The sequence below is a fragment of the Besnoitia besnoiti genome, chromosome III (genome assembly GCF_002563875.1).
Source record: "Besnoitia besnoiti strain Bb-Ger1 chromosome III, whole genome shotgun sequence".
Lineage (NCBI taxonomy): Eukaryota > Apicomplexa > Conoidasida > Eucoccidiorida > Sarcocystidae > Besnoitia > Besnoitia besnoiti.
In genome coordinates this window covers 4,314,887-4,339,824 of record NC_042358.1, presented here as the reverse complement: position 1 = coordinate 4,339,824, position 24,938 = coordinate 4,314,887, and the positions used below count along the sequence as shown (strand labels likewise).

Below are 24,938 nucleotides of genomic sequence, written 5' to 3'. Positions count from 1 at the left end.
AAAAGCGCACATAGTGTATCCTGCTGGGTAACTTGTACTACAGTTTCTTATTTATGCGAGCAAGCGAGAGATGGAAGGCGTTGTCACATATGCACACGAGAACTGGCGGGGCTCGGTGGCAGACTAAGCCCAAGCGTCGAGAATGACAGCGCAGTGCCGTCCATCAGCTTTGCCAGGCGGCCCAGCTGGTAGCGCTTACTGCAGAAAGCCTTCCGAAAGCCAAGACCGGCTCAGGGCCGGGCTCCACAACGGCTAACGGCAGCTACCAATTATGGCTGAGCCTCTCTGCAGGGCGTCTGAACAATGCAGATTTGCGCTTTTGAGGCTGCCATCTCCCCGTCGATGAGTGCTGGAGCACTAGGTAGTATGAGGCGGACATTCGCTCGGGCGCTGGTGACACGCTGGTTTCAGTTTTGATCGTGTGCCCAGCACAACAGCGGAGCTCGATACACTGAACCAGAACTCAGACTGTATAGTCGTAATCGTCGTAACAGGGTTGTGGACGAATGCCATGAGCCGAGTATCTGTTGAAGCGCATGTCCGCGAACGAAGGATCCCGGCATACTCGGGTGTTCCGGGGCTTCACCAGCGCGCGGAATGAGTCTTGCCCTACCGGATGCGTGATTTGCAGTATATTTTGCTTATCGTTCTGTTCTGGAAGAACAGAGCAGACAGTCTTGCCAGCCTTGTGCACAATGCCGCAAATCTCCGCTTGACGCTGGACGTTACTGCGCCACGTCTCCATGATTGATGTCCGCAGTGAGATACCGGGCACATGACTCGGGTGATTGAGCGCAGAAACTGTGTAGAACTATGCTTCCTGGAGTCGTCAACCTTCGTCTTCATTAGGACATTCTAGACGCTTACTACGATGGGTGACACCGCGATGGAGGCACTAATGAGAGCCCCGCCTGGATGACACACCGACATATGCCATTGACTTGGTGAATATCGAGCGAATGAGGTCTCGGCGGCCCATCTAATGCCGCTCCTAGGCAGCAAGAGCTGGGACCGCGCCAGCATGATCCGCACGCCGCGAGAGGTAGCACCGTCGAAGTTTGAGCCTGACAGCGCCTCGGATGTGATAGTTTCGAGGCCGTATAGACGCCACAGGACCGTGCTGCCGATTGGGCGACCGGCTCAGGTCCACGGGACGTGGCAAGGTGAGACACGGCACTCAAGTGTGTGTCTCATGCACGGAAATGATGACCCGTGAGTCGTCTGCTTATGCTGGCTTCTGTGCGAAATATGCGACTCTATCCTTGCGAGCCGCGAGACATCAAATCGTGCATCCGCCCCCTGAAGGAGCGGTGCGTGCTGCTGACGAAGGAGCCCAGAACTACAGAGATGCTCCCTTTGGCTCGACAGCCTTACTTGACGTTTGAGTGTAAGAATTGTTTAGGGGGGCATCCGTTCTTTCGGTGACGGGGGCACCTTGCACCGCGTCGGCGAGCGCTGTGTTTTGTGTCTGCGGCTTTCCGCCTCTCGCGCGGCTGCATCCACCTTCAAAATTCCGGTGCAACATCTTAGGCAGCATAACATTCGTAGACCCACTGCTTCCGTAGATGGCACCTGACCGTGGACGTTACCACGAATAAACATCCTGACATGTGGGCCTCGACTTCGCCAAACATGCAACCTGCGTACGCGAACCCTGGCCAGTTCACTTCTGTATACACACCAGTTCCTCTGTTCTGGTGTCACCTGCCGCTAAATTAGAACTCTCAAATTTAAACACGACTGGGCAGAGTTGTGCAGTTGCCCTGCCGCGTTGCGCCTCCAGTAAGCCGCACTGGCTGCGGACGGCGTATTTTAGCAGACAAGCGTAAAAAATAGTCTCTGCTCCCCTCTACGCGCGTTGCCAGGTGCCTCCAAGCGCCGTCAACTTAGCATTCTGCCTGTCTCCGCTTCACCTCAGCCACCGCGATGTAGAAAGATACCAGCGTCTGCGTGACGCTCGCCCACGCAGCGCTACATAACAGGAGCACGGCTTTGCAAGCGCAGACTTCTTCCTCCAAGACGCAAGCGATGCTTCAGCAATACACTTCGGCGTCTGCTGTCTCAAAAGGCAGTGCTGCCGGCCATTAGGTGCTGCGGCACTATATTGCTGGCGAGCACGCCTGTCCGCATACCGCGCTCCACACGGTACGACTTATACCGACTGACGCAACTGCGGAGGTGCGAAGGAGGGGGTAGAGGGGTCGGGAGTCGTGTAACCCGTTCTGCCGAGTCAGAGCCCGCTGCCTCGGATTCGAGAACACAAGGAACGCTACCCCCCAAGAAGCAGGTAAGCTGCGCTGGTCAACCCTCTGCGTGCGCAGAACGCGGGGTTGGCGCGCCGCGTCGCCACCGCGGATGGGCGAACAAGAAGCCGAGATTCGCCTATTCGCCACGGAAGCGAATGCTCACCCACAGCTCACCCCGGAACGATTTGCTATTGAGAGACCTTTTGCGATTTCTCAGGGCACGTCTCTCTGCCACGCGGTTCCAGCATGCGCGAACCTCACTAACACGCGTGGTGTTGCAGAATAAGTTGCCACAGAATCCACGCGCGATGTGACCCCAGGAGACATGTCCGCTTTGAGACTGGGCCCAAAAAAAGGAATTTCCTTTCGGTTGACAAGTCCTTCAAATCCCTGTCGAAAAACGACAACAACGAAGACAATTACCTGTTGACGCCCGAAGAGAGAAGACGACGCGGAGGGCGGGCGCGCAGAGAAGTCAGGATTGAAATTGAGAAATCCCGTTGAGCTGCTCTAGAGAGGAGACGCGGTTAGGCACATTACAAGGTAGCGGAACGGGAGGAGGACGTTGAGTGCGGAAAGCTAGTGGAGTTGCGGAAACGACCTGTTCAACATTGCGTGCTGTCTGTATACGAGCACGACACACAGAGGCCTATACACGTCCTACAAGCAGGCATAATATCGGACGTGCTAAGAGACGCGAAACGAAAGCCGCGAACGCTACATAATGGCAAGCTAGACAGCCTACAGAGTCGTCCTCACACACATGCGAGTCAAAACTCCCTACAGCCTATAGGAGGAGACACACGTCTTCGTTCTGTATCTGTAAGCTCCGGTCCTCTATTCGCACAAACTGCGTGCTGGTGTATACGCCACAGGCACTGCCTGAGCTTCTTCCTCCAGTCTCTTCTATACGTCTAGAAGTTTGTTCCCTATACGCGCGAGAGAAATGAGACGCGAAACGCTACAACGTGTCTCGACATTCCCCGTTACATACCATATAGAATAGTATACATACATCCTATTTCGCGTCACATGCAAGGTATATATATATATATATAGATATGTATGTAGAAATAGATCCGTTAACTTACATATATATTTTTGTATGTATTCATGCATATGTGTATATACGTGTACGTATCGTATGGGTATGGACTTCCTTGCCACCATGGCGCCGAGCAAAAAAGAAGATAAGAAAACGTGCACTCTAGATAAAGCGAAAATGGAGAAAAGGGAAGACTTGTGGCCTCTTGCCAACCGGATACAACCTCTTCTTTAGACAAGAACGGCGCACAGAGCAAAAACATGCCATGCCGTAGAGCGCTGCAGCACCTCGCGGCGACAGACTGCGGCAGCACCAGAGACGCGCGGGGAAACGGCGGAAAACGCAGCAGACGAGGCTTCTGTGCATAGGGCGAGCAAAGGAGGAAAAAAAGGGCGCGCAGATACGCTTGCAACGACCAGAGACAATCCGGAGCCATGCTTCCTGCGATTTACAAGTAAAGCTGTCTAGGCACGCTCGAACGAGAGACGAGTCCTTGTAAAGTGCGCATGCATTCATACGCCTGTATCCTCATTCCCTAGCATCTGCGTGTGCAGTGCGGAACGACTTGGGTTTGCCCGCAAGAAATCATTCACGCTTCTTCGCCGCCGCGAACAGTCGGCCGTGTTGACCGCCCGATTTGCCGCACCCTTGCAGGAGACCTCCCCCGCCGCATCGGAGACACGACGCCAAGCGACAGCCGCAGAGCCCAGCGACCGCGTGGGGCGGCGCGCTTCGAAGTCGTTCCCGCGTCGCGTCCTGTCGAACTGCCAGACCCACCGCTCCGTCGATCCCCGCTTCCTCGCCCGCAGATAATTTGCGACGCACCCCGCTCCCCCTCAGAGCGCCGCGCCCATCGCTTCACGCGAGACACGTGCTGCAGGCTCCTCCTGTTGAAGGAGACACCTGTCTCTTGGGGCGCAAACGACCACGCAGCCCACCCCAGCCAGCAGTCAGCTCCAGTCAGCTCGAGCCGCCGCGCTGTCTTCTCTGTCGCTTCGTGCGATCCTTTTCACTCGTTCCTCTTCGCCTCGTCCCGCCCTCATCCACACCGACGTTCAGACCAAGAGGAGCCGCGACGACTCAGCTCCGCCCGACGGAAGCCAGGGAGACAGTTCCCTCCTTAGTACGGGCTTCGACGTACGTTGGAGCGCCCCACAGCTCCGTAGTACGGCGCTGAACCACAAAGGAAAGCACAAAAACCCATAGTCGCTGACACGCCCTACCAGCTCACATGCAGAATACATATCGCAGAGGCACACACAACGGCGCCGGACGGCCCTCCCCCCTTAACCCCCTTCCCACGCACACAAGCTAGACAACGAAAGGGGGGACTCCACCTCAGATCTCGCAAACAGCTACAGCTGCTCATTTACGCAATACTGGAGTTCTCTACATCCACTTCGCCCGCTACACCCTGGCCGCGCAGCACCGAGTCACGTCTTCCTCATCACACTGCATAAATCCGTGATGCACATTGACAGGCGTAGCGCCGCTTCCCTTGCTCGCCTCCCCTCCTGCCTACATTGTCTGACGGGGCTGTAGCCGCTGGTGTAGCCTGGCGCCGCGCCGGCCGCGACGGCCGCCGCGGGGCTGGCAGTTGTTCGGGCTCCGTAGTACGCGGCGGCGCCTGCGCTTGCGGTCGCTGCCGCAGCTCCCGCTGTGGCCTCCTCGTCCCAGTAGCCCCTGGCAGCTGTGGCGGTTGCCGCGGCCGCGGTGGCGCCGGTGGCGTCGTACGGGACAGCCGCGGGGCTCGCGTAGTAACCCGTGGAACTCATGGGGTGCGGCGCGGCGACGACCGCGGTCGCGCCTCCCGGCGCCGCGCCGGCGGCCTGCGGGTGGTGGTGCATGACCGAGGCTGCTGGCACCGCCGCGGCTGCAGTGTGTGCGGCGACGCCGGTCGCAGGCGGTACGCTGTAGTACGGCGCCGTGGAGGCCGCGTAGCTGGCGGAGGCCGCCGGCAGAGACGACGAGTAGTACGCCATGCTCGCAGTCGCAGGGCTCACCGCGGCCGGCGCCACGGGCGGCGGCGGCCCGTAGTAGTACGCAGGCGGCGACCGCGGCGGCGGCGCGTAGTAGCTCGCGGGGGGCGGCACGTGGTGGGGCGGCTGGTGCGTCACCGCGTGAGCCGGCGGGTAGCGGGGCCCAGGGGGCAACAGACCCGGCGCCCGCGGAGACGACACCGGCATGTACCGACTCCGAGGCGGCGGAAGCGAAGCGCGCGACTCCGCTGCGCGGACTTCGCACTACAGGACGCAACCGCACACGCAACACAGACACCGATGAAGGAAACGAACCACACGACGTACAAGATGAGCTCCAGCTCTCTGCAACACACACAAGAAAAACGTGTAGCGTCACAGAGCGTGCACTCCCAAACAGATTGGAACCTCGAGACGAAAAAAGCTGTGTTCTGCGCGCGTCTGGACAGGCTGTTACGCGGGGATTGCCGCGGCCTCGTCTACGCCGCTACGCTTGAGGTAAAACCCTAGACATTCAAGGCGACCGCTGCACACGAAACCAAAGGGGCAAGCAGCAACAAACGGGCTTCTGTCGGGACTTACATTGTCCTTCTCTGTCAAGTTGTGGCGGCGCGACTTAAGGACCTCCTTGGCAGACTCCTCTGTTGCAAACACGACGAAACCGAAGCCGCGACTCTTTCCCGTCGTTGAATCGCGAATGATGCTCACCTGCGAACACAGGCACATGCACCCGACGTTTTACAGTCGCGTACACACATGCATATGCAAACACATACACATATTATACATGTGGCGCACTCGGCTTCGAAGAAGCTCTGGACTACGTCTCTGAGAAGGGGGCTCCGTTTCACTGCCCAAGCAAACAGAAAAAAGAGACACACTCGCGGATGCCACCGCGTCCTCTGACGCCCACTGGAGGCGCCGCCGGACTTTGGTTTCAGCTGACGCGCACCTGCCTGCCGCGCGCCGCCCGCCACCACTCCAGCGCCTGCTTACTTTGTCAACGGTTCCGAACTTGGAGAAATACTTCTCTACGTCGCCTGCAGAGAACATGAACACACTTCCGCGATGCCGGTCATGTGACATGCGCCAGGCAGCAGCTTCAGCAGGCGGCCCAGGCGACCCCCGACAGAGGCGACTGCGTCGGGAGGAAACTCTGGCGTTCTCGCCCTCAAGGAATTGAGCCTTTGCGCCGAGGCCAGCGGCCGCCGCCCGCTTGGCTCCGCGCACCCGCCGCGGCTGCAGACTCACTCTCTCCGAGACTGGGGTTGACGCCTCCAACAAAGATTTTCTTTTTCAGCGAAACGTTGCCGTCGTCGTGGAGGGCGCGGACTTCGACTTTCTTCGCGCCGATGACGTGCTGCGTGTTGAAGATCGCGTCCTTCGCGTCGTCGTTTGCCATTGTCACGAAGCAGAAGCCGCGGTTCCGCCCGGTCATCTTGTCCATCTTGAGCTCCACGACCTTCACCTTGCCGAAGCGCTCAAAGTACGAACGAATCTGCAGCTCAGTCGCCTGCGGATTCACCCCCCCCACGAAGAACTTCCTGCGCAGACGACACACCAGACACATATCCGCACTCTCGTCGCCAGGGCATGCCCTAAACACACGCAGAATCCATGAGATGGGAGCCAGCCACAAGCCGCTCCGCGGAGGAGGCACACGCAGCCTGTGAACCACACCCGACGCGCTGGAGACATGTGCGGCAGGGCCGCTTTCACCCTCGAGGACGAAGATGCACAGAATCCCGCACTCGGAGAGTCGCGAATGCGCAGATGTCCCGTTGTGTCGCCTCCAGGAGGGATGCGTGAACGATGGAGAGTTGCGACAGTGGAAGAAAGAGAGAGACGACCGCCGCCAGGAGGCTTGAAAGAGGGGGGACATCCACCTAGCGGAACAAGTGCAGCGCGCGGCGCATGCGCAGTCACGCAACGCAAAGACGACTTCATACACGGATTCGCAGCGGCCTCCACGGTATCGCAGCAGAATGAACATAACTTTTTTTGCCCGTTGCGGGGCGCGACGAGTATCTAGAACGCCAAGCCAGTGTGTGAGGCATGACGAGTGGACGGAGACAGTCGCACCTGCAGCGTTCGCCACAGCGGAGTGGGAAGAGACAGAAGGACCCCGGACGCTCAGAGACACACGCGCGTCAAGAAGGCGTCAGCGAGACGGATAGAGAGGCGAACAGAAAGAGAAAGCTGCGACCCCTCGCATCCCGCGCACAACGCAGAGACAGTCCGCAGCGTCTTCTTTGCTGCCACCTACAGGGGCACCTGCTGCAGGGTTTGCTTGGCTTACAGGGACTTGTCGGCTTCCTCTGCGTTCTCGCCGGCGGCGCTTTCCTCCTCTTTGACCTCCTCACCCTCGGCGGCCTCGGGGCGCTCTTCAGCTTCCTCCTGGACTTCCTCCTGTTTGGGCTCCGTAGGGGCGGCGTCAGCTTCGTTAACCCCGGCCTCTTCAGGCGCGGCGCCGTTCTCCTCCTCTCCTCTCCCTTCTTTCTTGCCGTTCTGCGCGTCCTCCTCTTCTTCAGCGTCGACGTACTCGCCTCTGCCTTCTTCCTGAGCAACAGCCGCCGGAAGTTTGTGGGCGGCGACCGAGGGGAGACCGACACCCATGGTGGGATCCTCCACGGCGTCTGCGAACTGGTCAACGGGCGAGAGTTCCTCGGCCTTGCCCTGGAAGGCTGGCTGTCCCTCCCCCACGAAAACTGGCTCCGGCGCCGCCGTCTCTGCCATCTCGAAGAAAAATAGTGAAAAAACGCGCGCGACACACACGCCAGCGACAACCAACGAGGCCGCAGGAGACTCGCGCGTCAGGGCGAGTGGAGACTATGCTACCAGGCGATGCGAAGACGAGGGCACGAAATCGACGCCCGGAAAGAACAGACGGGGAAAAACCGGCAAAAGCGAAAGCCTCGCAGAAAGAGAGAGAAGGAAGGAGAGAGCAAGCAGGGAGCGCCGGGCGCGGCGGGAAAGGGTCTGGAGAAAACGACCGAAAACGAAGGTGCCTCCTTCGGAGCGAAGAAAAGAAAAACTCAGCGACAAGCGGAGAGGTCTGCGACCGTTGGGGAATGCCGCACTCTTCGCGGTCACCAAGAAAACGCGGCAGCGACAGGATGTAGGAAAAAGGCGGAAGCGACGGCGATTGCACTCTGCGCCTGGAAGATGCGCCCGAGATCTCGTGGATCCGGAGCGAGAGGGCCGAAAAGGTGTGGCGCGAGGCACGCAAGTGGTGCAATCTGAGACTTTTTTCGAAAGACGGAGGCGAGAAAAAAACGGCAGGCGACCCGCGGGCACCGCGCGAGCACAAAACTCAGCGGAGCGCCGGGGGAAAAACGGACATTGGGGGAGGCACGGGCGACGGGATGCGTTCCTCCTCCCACGCGGTAAAGTGCGAGGAAATCTTCCTCCACACGCCTACAGTGTACAAACCAAATGCTTAACGGGAGAGGAGTTCGCGCTGCCTAGAATGACGCGTGTTTCAAGTTCTCCCTCTCCGCTCTCGCGCGATGCACATGCACATATATCCCAGGAAATTAGGGGACAGGGCAAAAAGGTGATCCGCCGCCGCTCGTGGAGAAAAAGCAGTTCAGTTTGCGATGTCGTCACGCCCCGTAAAAGAGAACGGAATCCGAACGTAAAATGACGTACTCGGCAAGCAGAGGACGCAGCCGCGGATCTCAACGCGCCTGTCCGCCTGCGCTTCGCGGCAGGAGTGCCGAGTTGCAGAACTCTCTGCGCTCTCCTACTCGACCGACGCAGTCACGGCGCGCGGCAAGTAGGCAGGCAGCGGCGCGCGTGGGGAGCACACGACGAATCTGCGACCAAACCTCAGAAAACGTCTACACACAGTGAGCCGCGTGCGCAGAGAAACTCGAAAAGGCCTGGCGGCGGGAAGACAGCGACAAAAACGACGCGTCGCACGCCGTGGCTGTGGGAGAGACTCTCCTCCATTAAGGAAAAAGCGCTGAAACTGCACACCTGCGCCTCCGCCTTCCCCCCCCCCCCCCCGGGGTCCGGGCTCTGGCACTCGTGGCGCGAGTGAGCGCGACCCTTCTCGCTGCTCTCCTCACGAGCGCCGCCGCTGAAACAGAGAACTGCGAAAAGCCTCCGCGGCGCTCCGCCATACACTGTCCTTGCGCGCCGTCACTTGGGTGTGTTTCTCGCCTCGCCGCAGCGATTCACAGGCGAACGCGACTCAACTTGCGGGACCTAGAGAGTCAGGGGGGCGCAGACTGCAGGTCGCGATCCGAGCGCAGACCCAACAGCAAGGACTGCCACAGAACAGGAGCAGGCGACGACGAGACAACCGCGCGTTGCAAAGTGGCGGACGCGCAATACCTTCTAGCCGCGCGACATTGCCCAAAAAGGAGCCGCTCACCGCCCAGCACACTCTCGGGTCTTGCCTTGCGCGCGTATATAAGCCGACCCCCCCGGCATTGCGGCCGCCTGGCGTGTGGTGTCTGCCGCACAGGCGCGGGCGGGCGAAAGGACGACGTGAAAAACGACTGCCATCGGAAGACGGCGCGCAGGAAAAGGCATTGAAAGATTGAGAGACGCTGCGCATCGCGCCGCCCGCGCAGACTCTCGAGCAGCGACCCGCCTCACGCTGTGGACTTGGTGCCTCGAGAGCCGGCACGCCTCTCCAAGCTCCGCCGCTTCGCTTTGCCTCTGTTATCGCACGCTGCATGATAATCGTCGCCAGCAGATCTGGGAAGGGAGCGGAAACGTCACTCCTGGCAACCTGGCGCTGACGACCTTGCCTCCGTTGCTTGCAAGGCTCATCAGCCCGTCCCTCCCTGTCGGCTACGGCCCTGAAGAAGGCCTTCCGGACCGTGAGAGCTCGAGTGGCGAACGGAACATTCGTCCGCAAATTCCCGACGTTCTCGTTCACCTGTGTTTCGCATTCCCTGGCGTCTGCGCGCCTCGGATCACAGCTGGCGCCTCACCCCCTCGAGGGCTCTCTTCTTGCGAAGCCATTGAGGGGCGCATGTGAAGTGGAAACTCCGCCCCTCTACAGAGCGTGCGAGTGGATACGTGGATGCGCCGCAGGAGAACTGTGCCTTCTGCAGAGTGTCTTTTTGTTTCTGCCTCTTCTGGGCGCCAGTCCCTCGGCCGCCGTGGAGAGAGCGCAGCGGCAGAATCGTTCGCAGTGTGTCTAGAAGCACTCTCTGGCGAGCGTGAGCGCGGCGCGGTAGTTGAGTTGGGTGCGCGGTCGACTTGGCGCTCGGGCGGCGCGTTGCGATGTCGCCGGCGAGAGACCCAGCTCTTTCCCGCGGGCAGCGTGGACTTTTCTTCGTTTTCGGTCTCCGAGTGGCGCACTAGACAGCGAGCTGCTGTGGTAAAACCCGCATTTTCAAGCTTCTGGGTTTGAGAGAAAAAGGCACGCGTGGCGGGGCCGAGTTCTGCGAACCTGGCGAAAAAGAGAGATTCGTCTGTGTGCATGTACCCCGATCCCAAAGTTTCTCCCGTTTTCTCTCCGCAGGGCGCCCTGCACAGATCTCTCTGCGCCTGGAAGCCGCCGTTTCCGCGCATCTGCCCAGAGTGACAGCCCCGCCGCGCCGTTCAAAGTCCCGCGTCTCAATTTCCGCGTTTCCACGCGCCGGCTGCCACCAGCCGCAGTCTGCGAGAAGGCGCTCGGCGTCGTCTGCGATAAAGACTTCGCTGTTCTTCCGTCCTCGAGCTGTCTGGCACTCGCCGCTGAGGTGTCTGCATCCGACCTCGATTCTCCCTCCGTTCGTGGCTCCCCAGAAAGTCACCACCCGCGGGAGGGTGATGACGAGAGGCCGATTCCCAGGCCCCGCTCGTCTCCGCCTCCAAAGAACCACAATCGGGCTCTTTCTGCGCTCCGCATTCATTCGATTTTTCCCTCCTCGTCGCCCCTTTCGGCGTCTCTCTCTTCCGCCCCCCACGCCGTGGCGGAGACTGCGAAACCTCGAACCTCTTCGCCGGCGCCTCCTCTCCGCGGCCTCCGCCGCGTCGTCTCGCCCGACGGCAACGCTCGAGCTGTCCTCCGTCTTGGCGCTTTGTAGGCGTGGGTTCGGTCTCCTGCAAGTCGCTAGCCGCTGCCTTCGTGCATGCAGAAGGGCTTGGTCTCCGACCGGAAACCAAACCGTTGCTGACGTTCTGTAGGGGCGTTCCGACTCCCTACCCCGCCAGCAGTGCTGTCCCCCCCCCCTCCCCCCTTCGCCCACTCTTCGCTGAGCCGCCGTTTTCGTTTAGTTGTCTAAGCGGGCGTCTTCGTTCCCAAGGCGTTGGCAGGCGTGTCTGTGAGAGAAGACGTATCGCTGCTTCCTCCACTTCTCCGCTGCCGCGAAAAAAACTCGCGGCGTGAGGCGTGCGCAGCAGGCACACGCGAGAGAGCGCCTGCCAACGAGGCGTTCGCGTGAAATCTCTCCACAGATACAATGGCGGGACCAGCAAAGGGGTGAGGCTTCCTCGCTTTCGTTCTGGGTCTTTTCTGCAACAGCGGTCGGCCCCAGGCGTGCCGCTTCTGCGTCGTCTAGGCCACCTGCGCGCGCTGGAGGACATGATTTTTCAGTCCACTCGGGTGGCGGTGTGCAGCAGTCATAGAACTTTTTTGTCTGTATCTGATAACTGGAGTCCCGTCCTGTCAGCCTGTCGGTCTCGCGCGGGGTTGCCTGCGAGATTCTATGCGTTTATGCGCATTTATATCCTTTTTTCTGGATTCGCATCATCCTCTGCTTGTCTCGCGCGTTCCTCCTCTCGAGCGTCTGCGTCTTCGCCTCGTCTGTCCGCACGGTAGTCCTTTTCTCGCCTCTCTGAACCTTGCTAGGCTCTTTCCGCTTTCTTCTCAGCTTCGTCTGTCTGCTTCGGTGCTGTCTCCCCGCTGCCTTCGTCTCGCCTCGTGTGGCGCGCTGCAGAGGGATGGGCCTTTGTCACTCGCTTTCTTTGGCTGTCACGTGCGCTCCGATATGCGGCTCATGTCTTCATTTTTCGTTCGCGCTGCAGGCTTCCTCTCTGTCGGATGCATCCTTCGTGCGACGTGTGTCTTGCTTGCTTTCTTGGGCGGCACTGTGAAGCGGTCTTATCCGCCTCCTGTCGGCTTCGGTCCACATCTCGCGTCGTGTCTCGCCTCGTCGGAGTCTTTAGGGCTCTAAAATTTTTCCGCCGCCGGGCTGGGCGGGCCTCTCCCCCCCGTCGCTTCCGCGCCGCCGAATCCTGTCTCTGTCGGTGTCTTTTCTCTTTCCTGTGTCGAGTAGCGCCCGCAAGGAGGACTGCGAGCCTCAGTTTTTCAAGCTCGCATGGCCGTCTAGCGAGAAAGTCACCGCGCTTGCCGCCAGCCTCTACAAGCAAATCGACCACGACCCTCCCGCCGCCCCTGGAAAGGATGTACGGCTTCGAGCTGGCAAGCATTAACAGATTATAGAAACGACAGTGACAGGCGTCTACTGGAATTTGTAGACAGGGTGGAACTGTGTAGACCACAGATGTTTCGTGGCTCCTATGTGGAGCGTTCGCGTGCCGCTTTTTCTTGGAAGACTCGCTTCTGCGCACCGCCTGTGGAAGCGAACGAGGAGAGGCCGGTCGCGGCGCTGTCGAGCTTCTTTTTTTTTCTTGATGAAGCCTCGGCGTCCATCATCGCCTAGCGGCTGTGTCTCTGGCGTGATGCGCATGCAACCACTCTTTGCTTGCATCTTTGTTTCCAGCTCTTCGAAGATGAACTTGACCTGTTTGAGTGCGCGGTCGCGGAGGAGGGCGAGACGCCAACTCGCCCGCCTGACTTCGTGCCTCGAGGCTCGGTAAGAGGCCGCGCATGCACCAGCAAGCCATGGATATTCGAAATACGTGTGAATAGTGCGGCCGAAAACGCCGAAGTGTGCCTTGCACGCTCGAATGCGCCGATCGCGACGAGGGGAAAAACGTCAAACACTGGGACGGCAGCCGTGCCCGGCTACCGTGCATGCATACGCACACGTATATGTATATACGTACTTTCACATATAAATACATGTGTGCATGCATGCATGTGGGCGTGTGTGAATCGAACGTACCTGCTTTACTGCGAGGTTCAGCGGGGCTCTAGCGTGTGAGGCGTTCGTTTTTTTCAGAAAATGCGCGCGATCCTGCGAGACGAGATCTACCGCGCGGTGCAGGATGCCTCGGAGTCGTCAGGGCGTGAGCGCGCCGCTGCGGCAGCCTCCAAACGCGTGTCCATTCAATTTGTCAACGAGGCAGACCAAGACCGACTTCGCGTCGATTTAGGTTCGTTTTTTTTCAGAACTTCCCCTTTCGAGACACGCGACGCGTGCGTAGCGGGCTGCCTCGCTGCCCCCCACGGCTGCGCCACTCTCCTCTTTCTTTCCTGTGCGCATGCGAATCTACCAGAGTTTATATGTATATTTGAATATATATATATATATGCATGCACAAGAGTCACGCCTCGTGGTACACCCGTTCCCCGGCATTCTCGTTAAAACGCGTTTGCAGACCGATAGGCGGATGAGCTTGCTTTGAAGGTTTCCAAGATATCCTTTCGCGGCTGGCGTTTGAATCCTGTGGTCGCCGTGGAATTCGTTTTGTCCCGCAGTCTCAGGTGCAGTCTCTTCTCACCTTCTCAGGGCTTGGTTTTCTTGGTTGGTTTGTCTCTCTGCGTGCGCAGGCCGGCGCGTGCAGTGGGGCGGTGTACAGGTCAAGGAGTTTGAGAAGCCGGACAAGGAGTGGGATGCGAAGACCGAGGCGAGTAAGTGTGCTCTTTGTAGCTTCCTGCGCTTCGTGGTGGTATCCAGAACTAGCAACTTCTCATCCTCGTGTGCGCCGACGCAGATAGAAAGCGCCGTCGGTTTGTATCGCGTTTTGATGTTGCGGTGGCCGCCTGTCTGTCTGCAGAAGTCAAGCAGCTGAAGTCTCAGTACAACGGCGCGGAGCTCGAAGTCGTGTATCGGTTGCTCGTGGATGAGTACATGATCGCCAAGCCGGTGATTCTCATCACACCGACCGGCAAGAAATTGCGCTCCTCTGTCTGCGTCAACCTGAACGTAAGCGCTACGCGCTCAAACGCGGGCGGGCGTCTGCCTGGGCGCGTCGCCCCATTGATCTCGTGTGCGTGCGTCGCGTTGTGTCGTCGACGTCTGCGAAGCGCGTCGTGCGTCAGTTTTCCTCTCTGCGCGGCGACCGTCGCTGCGCGCGTCTCCTGCCTTCCGCGCGTAGAGGTGCACGTTATCGAAGCTTTGCACATGCCAAACTTGATGCTCGAGGCCTGCACGCGTGTTGGCGACCCCTCTCTGCGCAGGGCGAGTCAAGGCGCCGCGCGTCGCTGTTTCTGTCTATGTCATAGCCGGAGTCACCTAGTATTCAAGGGACAGTCGTATCATGGTCGGTTCGATTTGGGTCAACACATAGGACCACCTGATGTACCGGCAGACAGTTACTGAAAGAGGCGGTGTTAAAACCCATCCGAAACGGACGGTTTATGGGAATTTCTGGTATCGACATGTCCACGGAAAATCGATAGCGAGGCGGTTTTGAGCGCGATGTATGTTCAGAAGCTGTTTGTCACGAAGGAGGTCAACGGACAGCAGGTGGTTGACGTCGCCGTCAAGATTCATGACATCGACAGAATCCAATTCGGCAAGTCGCCCGCCCTCGCGCGTCTGCAGGCGGATTCAAAGAACTCGAGCAGCGCCGTTCCGAACAACCAGTCTCTCTACATTGTTTTCAAAGCAAACGCGCGGCGAAGCAGCGCCACCGGCCTCCAGCCTGCGCCAGGTAAAGATGCACATGCATGCGAACATACATTTGTGGCGCTCACGTGTGTATCATTCACGCGGACTGTCCGTCCCTGTGCTTGTTGAAATCGATTGCTTTCGTGGGGCCTGGAGGCTGCACATCGGCGTCTGTCTTATCGCGTTCACTCACGCTCTCAGTCGCTTGCGAAGCGGCGTGTTCGTTCTTCATATCTATATCTACATCTAAATACTTATGTATATATAGATATATATATATATATATATGCAGTTTTGGATGTGTGTATCGTATGGCTTGAGCGCGCATGCATCGTCTTTGTGCAGACCTAGATGTGCCGTCATCCCGCGTGCGCAGGCGTCCGAATCTACTTTTGCAAGAGCGTGTTTGCGTGGAACTGCGAGGCGTCGCAGTCCCTGATGGCGCCTCGCGGCGTCGGGCTTCTTCAGCGCACATGGCACGAGCGAGATCGTGGATGTGCGCTCGGCGTGTTGCATTTCGTGTCTCTTGGTGCAGGCCAGAAGCTCCCGTCGACGCTGCCGGGCGCGAATTCGTTGCCGCAGCCGGTGACAGTGACGATTGTCTTCCCCAGCGAGGCGGAGCGAAACAGTTTCGCGCTGCTGCTTCGCACCTCCAAGCGGCTGGTCGCGGGGAGCGCGCTGGGTGACTGGGAAGACACCCTCGACGACTCGGACGAAGAGTGTGCGTCCGTGGCGGCGTGTGAGACAGTCGATGAGCTCTTCGTGGCGCCGCCGAAGCAAGGAGAAGAAGGCCAAACCGACAGAGCGCGCCTCGCGCACTGCATCTCGGCCTTCAGCAAGGGTATGAACGTGCAGAAGGTGAGTGCGGAAAATGCGAGACGGCCAAACGCGCAAACCGCGCGAGGGTTGCCCGCGAGACAGAAGGAGCAAAAACTGCTGCGCACAAGCGCGTTGTGGAGGAAACTGAGGCCAGATGAACGATCGTCGGGTTCAGGTTTACCCGCCGCGCGGTAGACAGGCTTCTCAGGAGCCTTCTGCGTGCGTGCCTTCGAGGGAAGACGCGCAGCTGTGCGAGCGTTCATGCGCGCGAGTCGCGTAAGCACAGGCCGGGCTGCGAGGGCGGGTCTCGCAGTCTGGGGACGCGTTCAGCTGCACAGAGGTGGTGTCAGTACTCAGAAAAGCAGATTTTCATGGCGCCGTCGCGGTGGCTCGCGGCTGCGAACGTCAATAGACAGAGAAACAGAGCACGAGTCCAGCCAGATTTGCGTCAAGGTGGCGGGCCGCACAGCGGGAAACGTGGCAGAGGGTTTTGGTGGGTGTCAGCTCGTCGCAGCCCTGAGACCCCGGTGTTCCCTGCATGCAGTGGTTTTTTTTCCCGAATTTTTTTCGTAGGCGACTTCCAAGGGCTCGTTGGTGGTGCGGAAGCTGTGTCTCTCGGGCGCCTCACTCCAGCTGCTATCGCTGAGATGCAACAAAGGCCAAATCGTCGGCGTCTTCGATGAGGTTCTGGTAGGGCATTTTGCAGCCAAGCGCCTCCCGCTTCATCATGTGTGTGTGTGTTTTTTGTTGCTGGTTGTCGAGTGCGATCCTTTTGCGTGGCCGTGTCCCAGACTTTTCACCCAGTGATGTATCGAGATCTCGCGAGAAAAGCGCAGAGTCGGGTACTCGTTGCTCGCCTGTTGCTTCTAGCGCATGTATGCGGTTGCGTGGTCGCGCTGCATATTATATATAAAGTTCTGTGTAGACAGTCATGGCGTACAGCGCATGTGTTTAGGCAGATCGATAGGCACGTAGCGGATGTAGCCAATCGCTGTCGCCATTGCGCTTGATTCGTCGAGCGATGGAGGCAGAGCCAGGGAGAGACTGACCGCCTTTGTTGCGCGGCATGCCTTAAGTTTGTGCACTGCGTTGTGCCGGTGGTCTGTGACTTGCTTCAGTCTGTTTCGCCGGGCCAAGACGACAGTGCATTTCGTGCCGCCGCGAAGAACCACCAACTGCCGCCAGCCTCTCGCTGCGCGGTCGTCAAGCTGAGCGACCATTCCTTTGCTTTAATTTTTCCGTAAGTCCGCGGCTGCACTCGGAAGTCGTATTTCTAGTGAACCTCGGCGTGGGAACGCTCGGCAGAAGGGGACGACAGCCCTACAGTTTGAGCGAGCGTGAAGACATCTCGGGTGTGCGGTTTTCTGGAACGGTTTGGCCGTGTCTGGTTTCTTAGAATGTGTGGCGGTCGCCTCTAGCTCGGTCTTCATCGATCTGGATGGTTCTTTTCTCTTCACGCGCGCGCACCAGTCCGTTCGAGGCGCTCATGCGTCGTCTGTCTGTGTGCACATCCGTCTGTGTGCTCGCCGATAGCCCTCCTTGCTGGGCGGTCCTTCTCGGCAACGCGCATGGAGCGAGCGGCCAGCCTGCCTGTCTGAATATGTAGCTCCGGGCATTTACACATGTGCGTAAACCAGTACACCTGTACTCACATGCTTATTTATACGCCTATACATATATATATATATATATATGGATGTATGTGGGTTTGCCGGCGTGAAGGAGCGCGAATGTTTAATTCTACGTTCTCAAAAAAACAAACAAGTACAACTACAACCATCTTTTTGCAATTGTATCTTTTGAACATGAAAATGATTTCTAACATTGTGTGTGGCATGTGTTGCATGTTTTGCAGGACGGAGAAGTCGCGAGACAACTTCGTGTTCATGATGAAGCACCTGGATGAGAGCGACGAGGTTCTGCGCTACATCGACGACGGGTCCACGGGAGAGCCGAGCCCTACGCGGGTATCGGGCAAAGCGTAGTCGATTTTCCGTAGGGGGAGCGCAAAGAATTCTCAGTTGCAGGTCGGAACGCCGCGGGGATGGGGAGGCGCCGTATGTTAGAAAAAATCCCGCGACTCCTCTGGCTCTCGAGCCATCAGAGTCGCGCTGGCTAGAGAGCTTTCGGCGGGCCGACTCGCCGACCTTCTTCCGCGCAGAGAGTCGAAGTGCGTGTCAGCGTTCACGTGTTGCCTCTCAGGAAAGAAAACTGAAGACAGTGAGGAGAGGTGCCGTGCGCAAGAGACGATGCGGAGCGAGGGCCGTAGAGAGAGTGCTGTGTCTGATTGTCGAGAACTGTAGAAGACGCGCGGCAGGTTCCGGTTTATCCGCGGAGGCGCGACGGGCTCTCGAGCTCAGTCTGTTTAGGCTCACATGTGGCTGTCTGGTGGACGGCTTAAGGCTCCGGGCCGAGCGCGCGTTTTGGGGCGTCGGGCAGCGGAGCTCGTGCGATGTCCGTTTTCGTTGTCTGCATTGTTGACGCCTCTGTGGAGCTGCGCCGCCCAGCGGAGACTGTCTTATGAAGAAGAAAGAGGTGCTTACAAGGGTCAAGCAGAGCTGTGCGTCGTTTTCCTCCACCCGATTTCCTTCGTTTAGTGATCGCAGAAAGACGCGCGCCCAGAGGGCGTCGGCGCTTGCTGAGGCGATGGCTGCCAGGTCGCGACTAGAGGGGGTTGGCTAGGCTACTCTTCTGTACGGCGTAGCATCCGCACATACCCATCACAAGCATTTGAATATATGTATATATTTTCTAACTATATGTAATTGTATAAATATATGGGACTATGTGTATGAGACAGAGGTGGGAAATACGCGATCCTGTACAAGGCACGCGGACTGCTTGCGCAGCTAGGGCGCACGGACTCTGTAGAGTCAGTTTCCCTGTAAACGGATCTTTTTTCATTTCGGCTCTCGCCGTCACGAAGGCGCGACACGAACGAATACGCTGCCCACACTAAGAGCGCGGGAGGTACGCAGACTGGAAGCGCGCTCCATTGCGCCACGTTCCAGTTTTGGTTTCGAGGTGGGCTGCGAGTCGTGATGCTGGAGATTTGAGAAAGCAGGTTTGGAGTGCAGTCTCAAACGAGCCACTCAAGGCCACGAAACTCTCGAATATTTCCAGGTTCCACGGGGGGGCGCGTCGCGGCGACGCTGTCTCCGCAGCGGATGGGCCCGCGCGTTTCATGTGCAATAGCAAGGATACTCTCGGGGCATCCTGACACACGCAGCCTATTTTCGAGTCTGGCTCCTTCGCCATTCGTTCTACAGGCACCGCCTCACAGTGCGGCTCTTGTGTTCACTTGTCTCTCCTCCCGTTTTGTTGAGACTCCCGTTGGAGCGTGAGTTCCCTGTAGTCTCTCTCTGGGGTCATCCTGTGGACTGGGGGGATCGGAGTCGCGACAAGAAGGTGAGAGCCGAAGATGGTATGAGAAGTGGACTCTACACCAGCCGCAAAGGCTGTGCCTTGTATCTGCTGTGTGTCTGCTTGCTCTTCGGCTTCGCTCGAGCGTTTTTCTGCGTGTGCTCGCTGCGCTGCTTGCATGGAGGCCGGTCCCGCGGTGACACAAAGGCTTCGCGCAGATGCTTGTCTCCCAGAGCTCCCGTCATACGAAAGTGTGCTGCACCGACACAGGGGTCTCACCAGATTCCCGACATATCTCCGCTGGGACCGGCGAAAGCCCGGTGAACGACATTCGGCGGCACCGACAGTTCCGAATGTGCCACGGGGGCCCAGTGGGAACCCTGCAGGGGTTAAAAAAAGAATTGGTTCAAAACCGAGCCACGCGGTCATCTCTTTGCTCGCTCACATTGCCTTCCTTTCCTGCTATTCCCATCACACAAAATCGCAAATAAATCACGAGAAGAACAGTATCTCCGCGGGCGGCCCCCACCCGTCTTCGCTCGCTGATTTCCCTGCCGGGCGCGGGTGTATGTGCAGCGCGTGCAGAGCACCATTCAGCTGCTTTTATCCCCCCTCTGGTGCTCTGTTCGACTAGCTATCTACTGTTTTGTTTCTATTCTGCCCAAAACGGAGTGTGTTTCACCTTTTCTCCGTTTTTGTCTTCCGATGCGCTTCGGCCCGGGTCAAACCCCACTCCGCGTCATCGAACTCGCCTGCGGTCGCGCCACCATTTGCGTTGGCCGCGGCTAGATGGGAGGAGCGCCGCTTTGCGCGTGACTTGGGAACGGCCTTTCGGGCGTTTTTGACATTCAGCGTTTACGTTTCCGCGATTTTCGGAGGTCGAAAGACGAACTGAGACGAGGGCCGCACGAGAGGCGGTTTTTATTTGGGTGGCGAAAACTTCCCTCGGCGTCAGCACCGGCAGCGAGCTCCTCTGTCGGTTCGCCGCACATGCGTCAGGTGATTTTGGTAAATCTCTGGGAGGTTGTCTCTCATCCTATGAATCCATTTCGAATATCGCGGAGATTCTGACCCTCCCACCGCTCTTCTCCGAGCGTTTAATCTTTATTTCCTTTCCGTCCGTGTTCCATCTGCTTCCATTTCCGTCTCCGGGGATCTGCAGAGTGTATACGCGTATGCGCATCTCGGTCACTTCCTCGGCGTTTTCTCTGGTTTCCGGTCACCGTTTCGTCCTTGGTGTTCCACAGCGTCATGACCTTTTCCGCATTAGTTTTTCGCGTGTGGAATAGACTTTTTCGCCCCACCTCATGAGCTTCGAATAGTGCCCGCCGCCCCTGTCGGAGTGCGCGCTCGATCACCTTCCCTCGCTCTGTCGTTTCCTCTCTCTCTCTTCTCAGCTGTCGCGTTTTTTCTCCCCTCTCGTCCGTTCAAATATCTCCTCACCTATGGGCCTTCAGGTTCTCCCTGAAATTTCGTCGTCTCTCGTTCCTCTGAAGCCTGGTCATCGCTTGGGGTTGACCTGTTCGCTCGGTTGTTTGCTCCCCCAGTCCCTCGCTTTCGTCTGCGTTGGCCTCCTGGTCACGCATTTGCTGCGCATTCCTTCATCGTTTCCTTCTCTTTGAAGCGGCTTCTGCGCCGTCTGTGCGTGCGTGCGTCCGAGTTCACTCTCGCGACCCCGCCGTCTCCGTGCATTGTCGTCGCGGCGCTGGGTGCCCGCAGTTTCCTTCGTCTTTTTTGAGCGCCATGGCAGACGGCGAGGAAGAAGTCGCGCTGCAGGAGGAGGCGTACGAGGAGGAGGCAGTTGAGGGAGGAGAGGGTGGCGAGGAAGTTGTGGAGGAAGAAGCGGGTGAAGAGGGAGAAGAAGTCAGCGGCGACGTCTCCGCGGAGACAGAGGAGGGCGGCGAGGCCACGGTGGCTGTCGGCGGCGACGGCGGCCTCGGCTACGACGAGGTACCTGACACAGGCGAAGTCGCAGAGATCGTCCTCATCACCACCTCGCTCGGTAGCATTCGCAGGCAATTCTTTGCGAGTCAGAGACTGAGAAACTTCCTCGACTGCAAAGGCGTCGTCTACATCATCATCGACTCTAACCGAGACACCAGCAGTGCGAAAAGTGAGTTAGCGCTGAAAACTGACTTCAAGCACGAAACGCAGGCGAGGCCCAAGCTGCGAAATCGGAGCCGAGGGGCTACGTCATAGGCTGCCCAGCTGTACATATGCGCGCCCCGATCGCGGAGGCTGTCCGTTCGTGCGAAATGGTGCAAATCTTTTCAGATGTAGTTCTGATCAGCGCAGCGGTGTCGGTTCTCGCTGGCGCACCGCCGTCGCATCTTGCCGTTCGTTGCGTCGTATCGCAGGGTCTCCGGTACCGCTGTGCAGTTTTCCAGTCAGGCTGAATTTGCAGCCAGCCGCGCCCGGTGCCTTCGCAGGTGCCGATAGAAGGCTTCTAAATCTTCTTCTGTTGATTCAGCAACCGGCGTGTGTCTCTTCCACTTTTTGTCAGATCTGAAGGACGTGGAGCTCTTCAAGGAGTGGAAGGCCAACCGCATCCTCAAGGCGACGCCTGAGACGGAAGACAGCGCCGATCCTGAGAGTGAGTTTCGCGTGTCTTCCCGTTTGTTTGCCGCGTCGTGCTCGCTCTTCCCTCACTCTGTTCCATCGCCTCAGCTTTCGCAGCTCATCTTCCAGCATGCGGCCCGCCCGCTTGCGTCGTGGTGTGCTGCGAAGTGTTTTCTTCTTTCTCCGGCTCCCCTCTGACGTACGTGGCTGAGTTGCGCAGTTCTTTCACTTTTCGCTTTTTTTTTCTCTACTTTTTGCAGTCATCATTCCGCAGGTCTTGGTGGACGGTGTGTTCGTTGGAGACGAGGTGGTGCTGCAGGACTTCGAAGAAGATGGAGACTTGGGTAGGAAACGCCGCAGACACGCGTCTTGCGACCCTTGCTCAGTTCTTTTCACGTTCTCCAGGACGAACAGTTGTTCGCGGCGGAACTCTCTGCACCTGTATTTGCAGGCGTTGTGCATGTGTCTACATATTGATGGCCGTGAGCAGAGGGACGCGGTGCTACGGGAGTCGCACTGTCGCAGAGCGCGAGTTCGCAAGCGCGAAACCTTCTTCACACTTGCTCTCCGTTTCTACCGGTTTCATCATATATTTATATGTATATATATGTATACGTGTATATATATCTATCGACATGTGTATGTGTATAATAGGAATAGATAGATCGATACGGATAGCGGCATATGGGGATTGTTGCGTGTGTGCGTGTGCATCGTTTCGTTCGGCTGCAGACTGGATTTTTTCGCGTGCGGCGTGCCCGGCGTGTCTTCACGAGAAGGCGCCGGACGCGCCTTCGTGTCCCTCCTGCGGCGTGCCGTTTCGCACGCTGATTCCTCCGCAGTACATCGCCGAAGGCCACTTGATTCAGATGCTGCAGGGCTGTCCGTACAACGACGAAGAAGCCACAGAGGAGAAGGAAAGGTGGGCGCCGTCGGGCGCCTTCGAGGGCGACGTGGACCTCGGCAACTTCGAGGACGAAGAGGGTGAGGCAGAGGCAGAGGAGTGAGCGGAGGCCTGCGCGGCGGCGGGGGCAGCCACGAGCGCGCCAGATGCGCAAAGAAGGAAAGCAGGCCGCGCGCGATGCCATGCGAAAGAGAGAATTGCGCGCGCGCAATGGCACGGCATCCGACTCGAGACGATGCGGGAAGGAGGAAGGAGAGACGCGAGCCGCCGCGCGAAATCGAGCGCGAGTCTCTCCGCGGCGCACGCGCGAGGCGCTTGCGGCACAGCCAGTCTCTTGCTTCGTCTCCGGCGCCGCGTGCGCCTGAAAATTTCGCACCGGGCTGCCACGCGAACGAAATGCGTGGAGGTACATGTCCGCGAAACGACGCAGACAGGCTCGGGCGATTTTCGTCCAGAAAACGGCCGCGCAAAACGGTAGATTGGCACTGCTGGAGGGAGAAAGCGGCAGTGCGTGGCGAGTGTGGAAAGAAAAGACACTTTTTCTGTTTCTCTCTGAGAGTTCTCTGTCTGAGGAGTCACGCGACGTAACACGTTCGCGTGGGCTGTGTGTGTTTGTCGCTCCGTCTCTAATCCACCCCCCCCCCCCTCCTCTCTCTCTGTGCACGAGACTGCGGGCGTCTGCCTCTGGGCCTTTTTCTCTTCTCTCCGCATGCGCTGCACAAGAAGGTTACAGGTTCAGGTTTCGTTTTCTTCTGCGCGGTGCGCTGCCTGCGAGGTGAGTCAGCTGCCGCGCAGACCGACTACGCGCTGACGCCGAGACGCTCTGCCTGCCTCGCGCGGCACATCTGCACAACGGAGACGCGTTCGCCTGTATATGTTTGTACGTGTCCTTGCCTGTGGAGGGGGCCTTCTTACAGAGCTGGAGCTCCGTGTTTCTGGTGAGGTTTGTCTATGGACACGAAGAAGAAACCTGGGCGCTCTGCGCATCCAGGGGTGAAAAAGAAGTCGAATTGTGCTTGTATTCTGGCTCCCTGCATTCTTTCTATTCAAAAGTACGATCTCACGCGCTCACTGAAGTTTCATACAACTCACACCGGCACCCCTATCGCAGCTTTTCTTCTTCTGGGTCTCGCGTGCCGGGGAGAGGTTCGCTCTGTCTCTCTGCCTTCCTTTCTCTGCACGACGCGGACGCCACTGTGTTTGCTCTTCTTCCAGATTCTTCGCCTTCGTTTCCTCGGCTACGCAGCATTTCTCTGTCGCCAGTCAGACTCCACAGTCTTCGCGGCCCTTCAACGCCCTCCCTACAATATATATATATATATAATATATATATATATAATATGTATATATGTATATATATATGAATACAAATACGTGTATCTGCGGCAGCTTCCCAATGAATAGCTGTACCGGTTACGGAGCTCATCGCAGGCATGGCTGATTGAATTCTACTTTAGGATCAGTTGGAATTAAAGCAAGTTGTTGTCTAAGCAGTAGAATAGACGTGCTAGTTTTTTAAAATCGTAGGTATATATCTGTATTTATTGAGGTAGCGACGCGCAGGAGTGTGTCTGTCGCTCCGCATGCAGGGATGCCAGTCTGCGTCAGCCTCAACGACGGCACACTCGGGTGCCTCGCATTCCTCAGTCCACAGAATTCAAACCACCGCCCACTCTTCTTTTGCAAGAGCTTCTCAGTCTGCACGCGCGGTGAGGGGTGCGCTTACGAAACGTCTGCAAACTGCTGTAGTTCAACGAAACAGACAGCTGTGTCTCGCCTGCCTCTCCCCTCCTCCTTTAGAAAAGCTTCACAAGCGCGCGATGGGGGCACGGCGCACTCTGCAGCCTCCGCCGCCGAACCCTGGCGCCATGCCTAGAAACAAAACGCAAACCTGTACTCAAGGCTGAAAAGAATTCTGTTTTTGAATCAGAAACACGCGCGGCGCGCCGGGCGAGGCGCTCTGCAACGATATCTCGTTATAAAATTTCTGGGAACGTCTCTTTGAAGGAAGTGCGGCGCGCGGCCTCAGCCGGCCTGAAAGTGCTTAAAGCGCATGTATGGCATGAGGGAGCTCTTCGTCACGAGGCCCTGGAGGCTGCCGTGGGACGTTAACAGACACAACCTGCATAGAGACAGAAAACAAAATACGCATTCAAAAAACCGCCGTCGCTCTCGTCGAAACCCAAAACAGACGAAGGGGCGAGAGTGCACGCGTGACCGCGTCAGAAGACGACAAAACGAAGTCGATGAAAAAATTCAACTTGTCCCTCCGCACACACAATACAGACTCCGCAGGATCTCCCTCTTCCCCTCTTCACCTACATATACATGTATAAA

General features: G+C 58.0%; 3 protein-coding genes across 3 annotated transcripts; 2 read left to right on the top strand and 1 right to left on the bottom strand.

The window, feature by feature from the left end:
- Nucleotides 1–4,411: 4,411 nt before the first annotated feature.
- BESB_048800 (RNA recognition motif-containing protein) lies at nt 4,412–8,006 on the bottom strand (the record flags this gene model as incomplete). Its single annotated transcript, XM_029363331.1, has 6 exons — nt 4,412–4,464; nt 4,814–5,534; nt 5,853–5,978; nt 6,267–6,310; nt 6,522–6,814; nt 7,570–8,006. The coding sequence occupies 6 exons, from the start codon at nt 8,004–8,006 to the stop codon at nt 4,412–4,414; spliced, it is 1,674 nt and encodes a 557-aa protein (XP_029220697.1).
- Nucleotides 8,007–11,677: 3,671 nt separating this feature from the next.
- Nucleotides 11,678–17,760, top strand: BESB_048790 (uncharacterized protein; the record flags this gene model as incomplete). Its single annotated transcript, XM_029363330.1, has 11 exons — nt 11,678–11,697; nt 12,494–12,623; nt 12,941–13,033; nt 13,343–13,496; nt 13,894–13,974; nt 14,121–14,269; nt 14,777–14,999; nt 15,492–15,814; nt 16,349–16,465; nt 16,894–17,015; nt 17,631–17,760. The coding sequence occupies 11 exons, from the start codon at nt 11,678–11,680 to the stop codon at nt 17,758–17,760; spliced, it is 1,542 nt and encodes a 513-aa protein (XP_029220696.1).
- A 3,121-nt stretch (nt 17,761–20,881) lies between these two features.
- On the top strand, nt 20,882–22,704 carry BESB_048780 (uncharacterized protein; the record flags this gene model as incomplete). The annotated part of the gene is made up of 4 exons (XM_029363329.1): nt 20,882–21,251; nt 21,642–21,731; nt 21,958–22,041; nt 22,430–22,704. The coding sequence occupies 4 exons, from the start codon at nt 20,882–20,884 to the stop codon at nt 22,702–22,704; spliced, it is 819 nt and encodes a 272-aa protein (XP_029220695.1).
- Between the last annotated feature and the right edge of the window lie 2,234 nt (nt 22,705–24,938).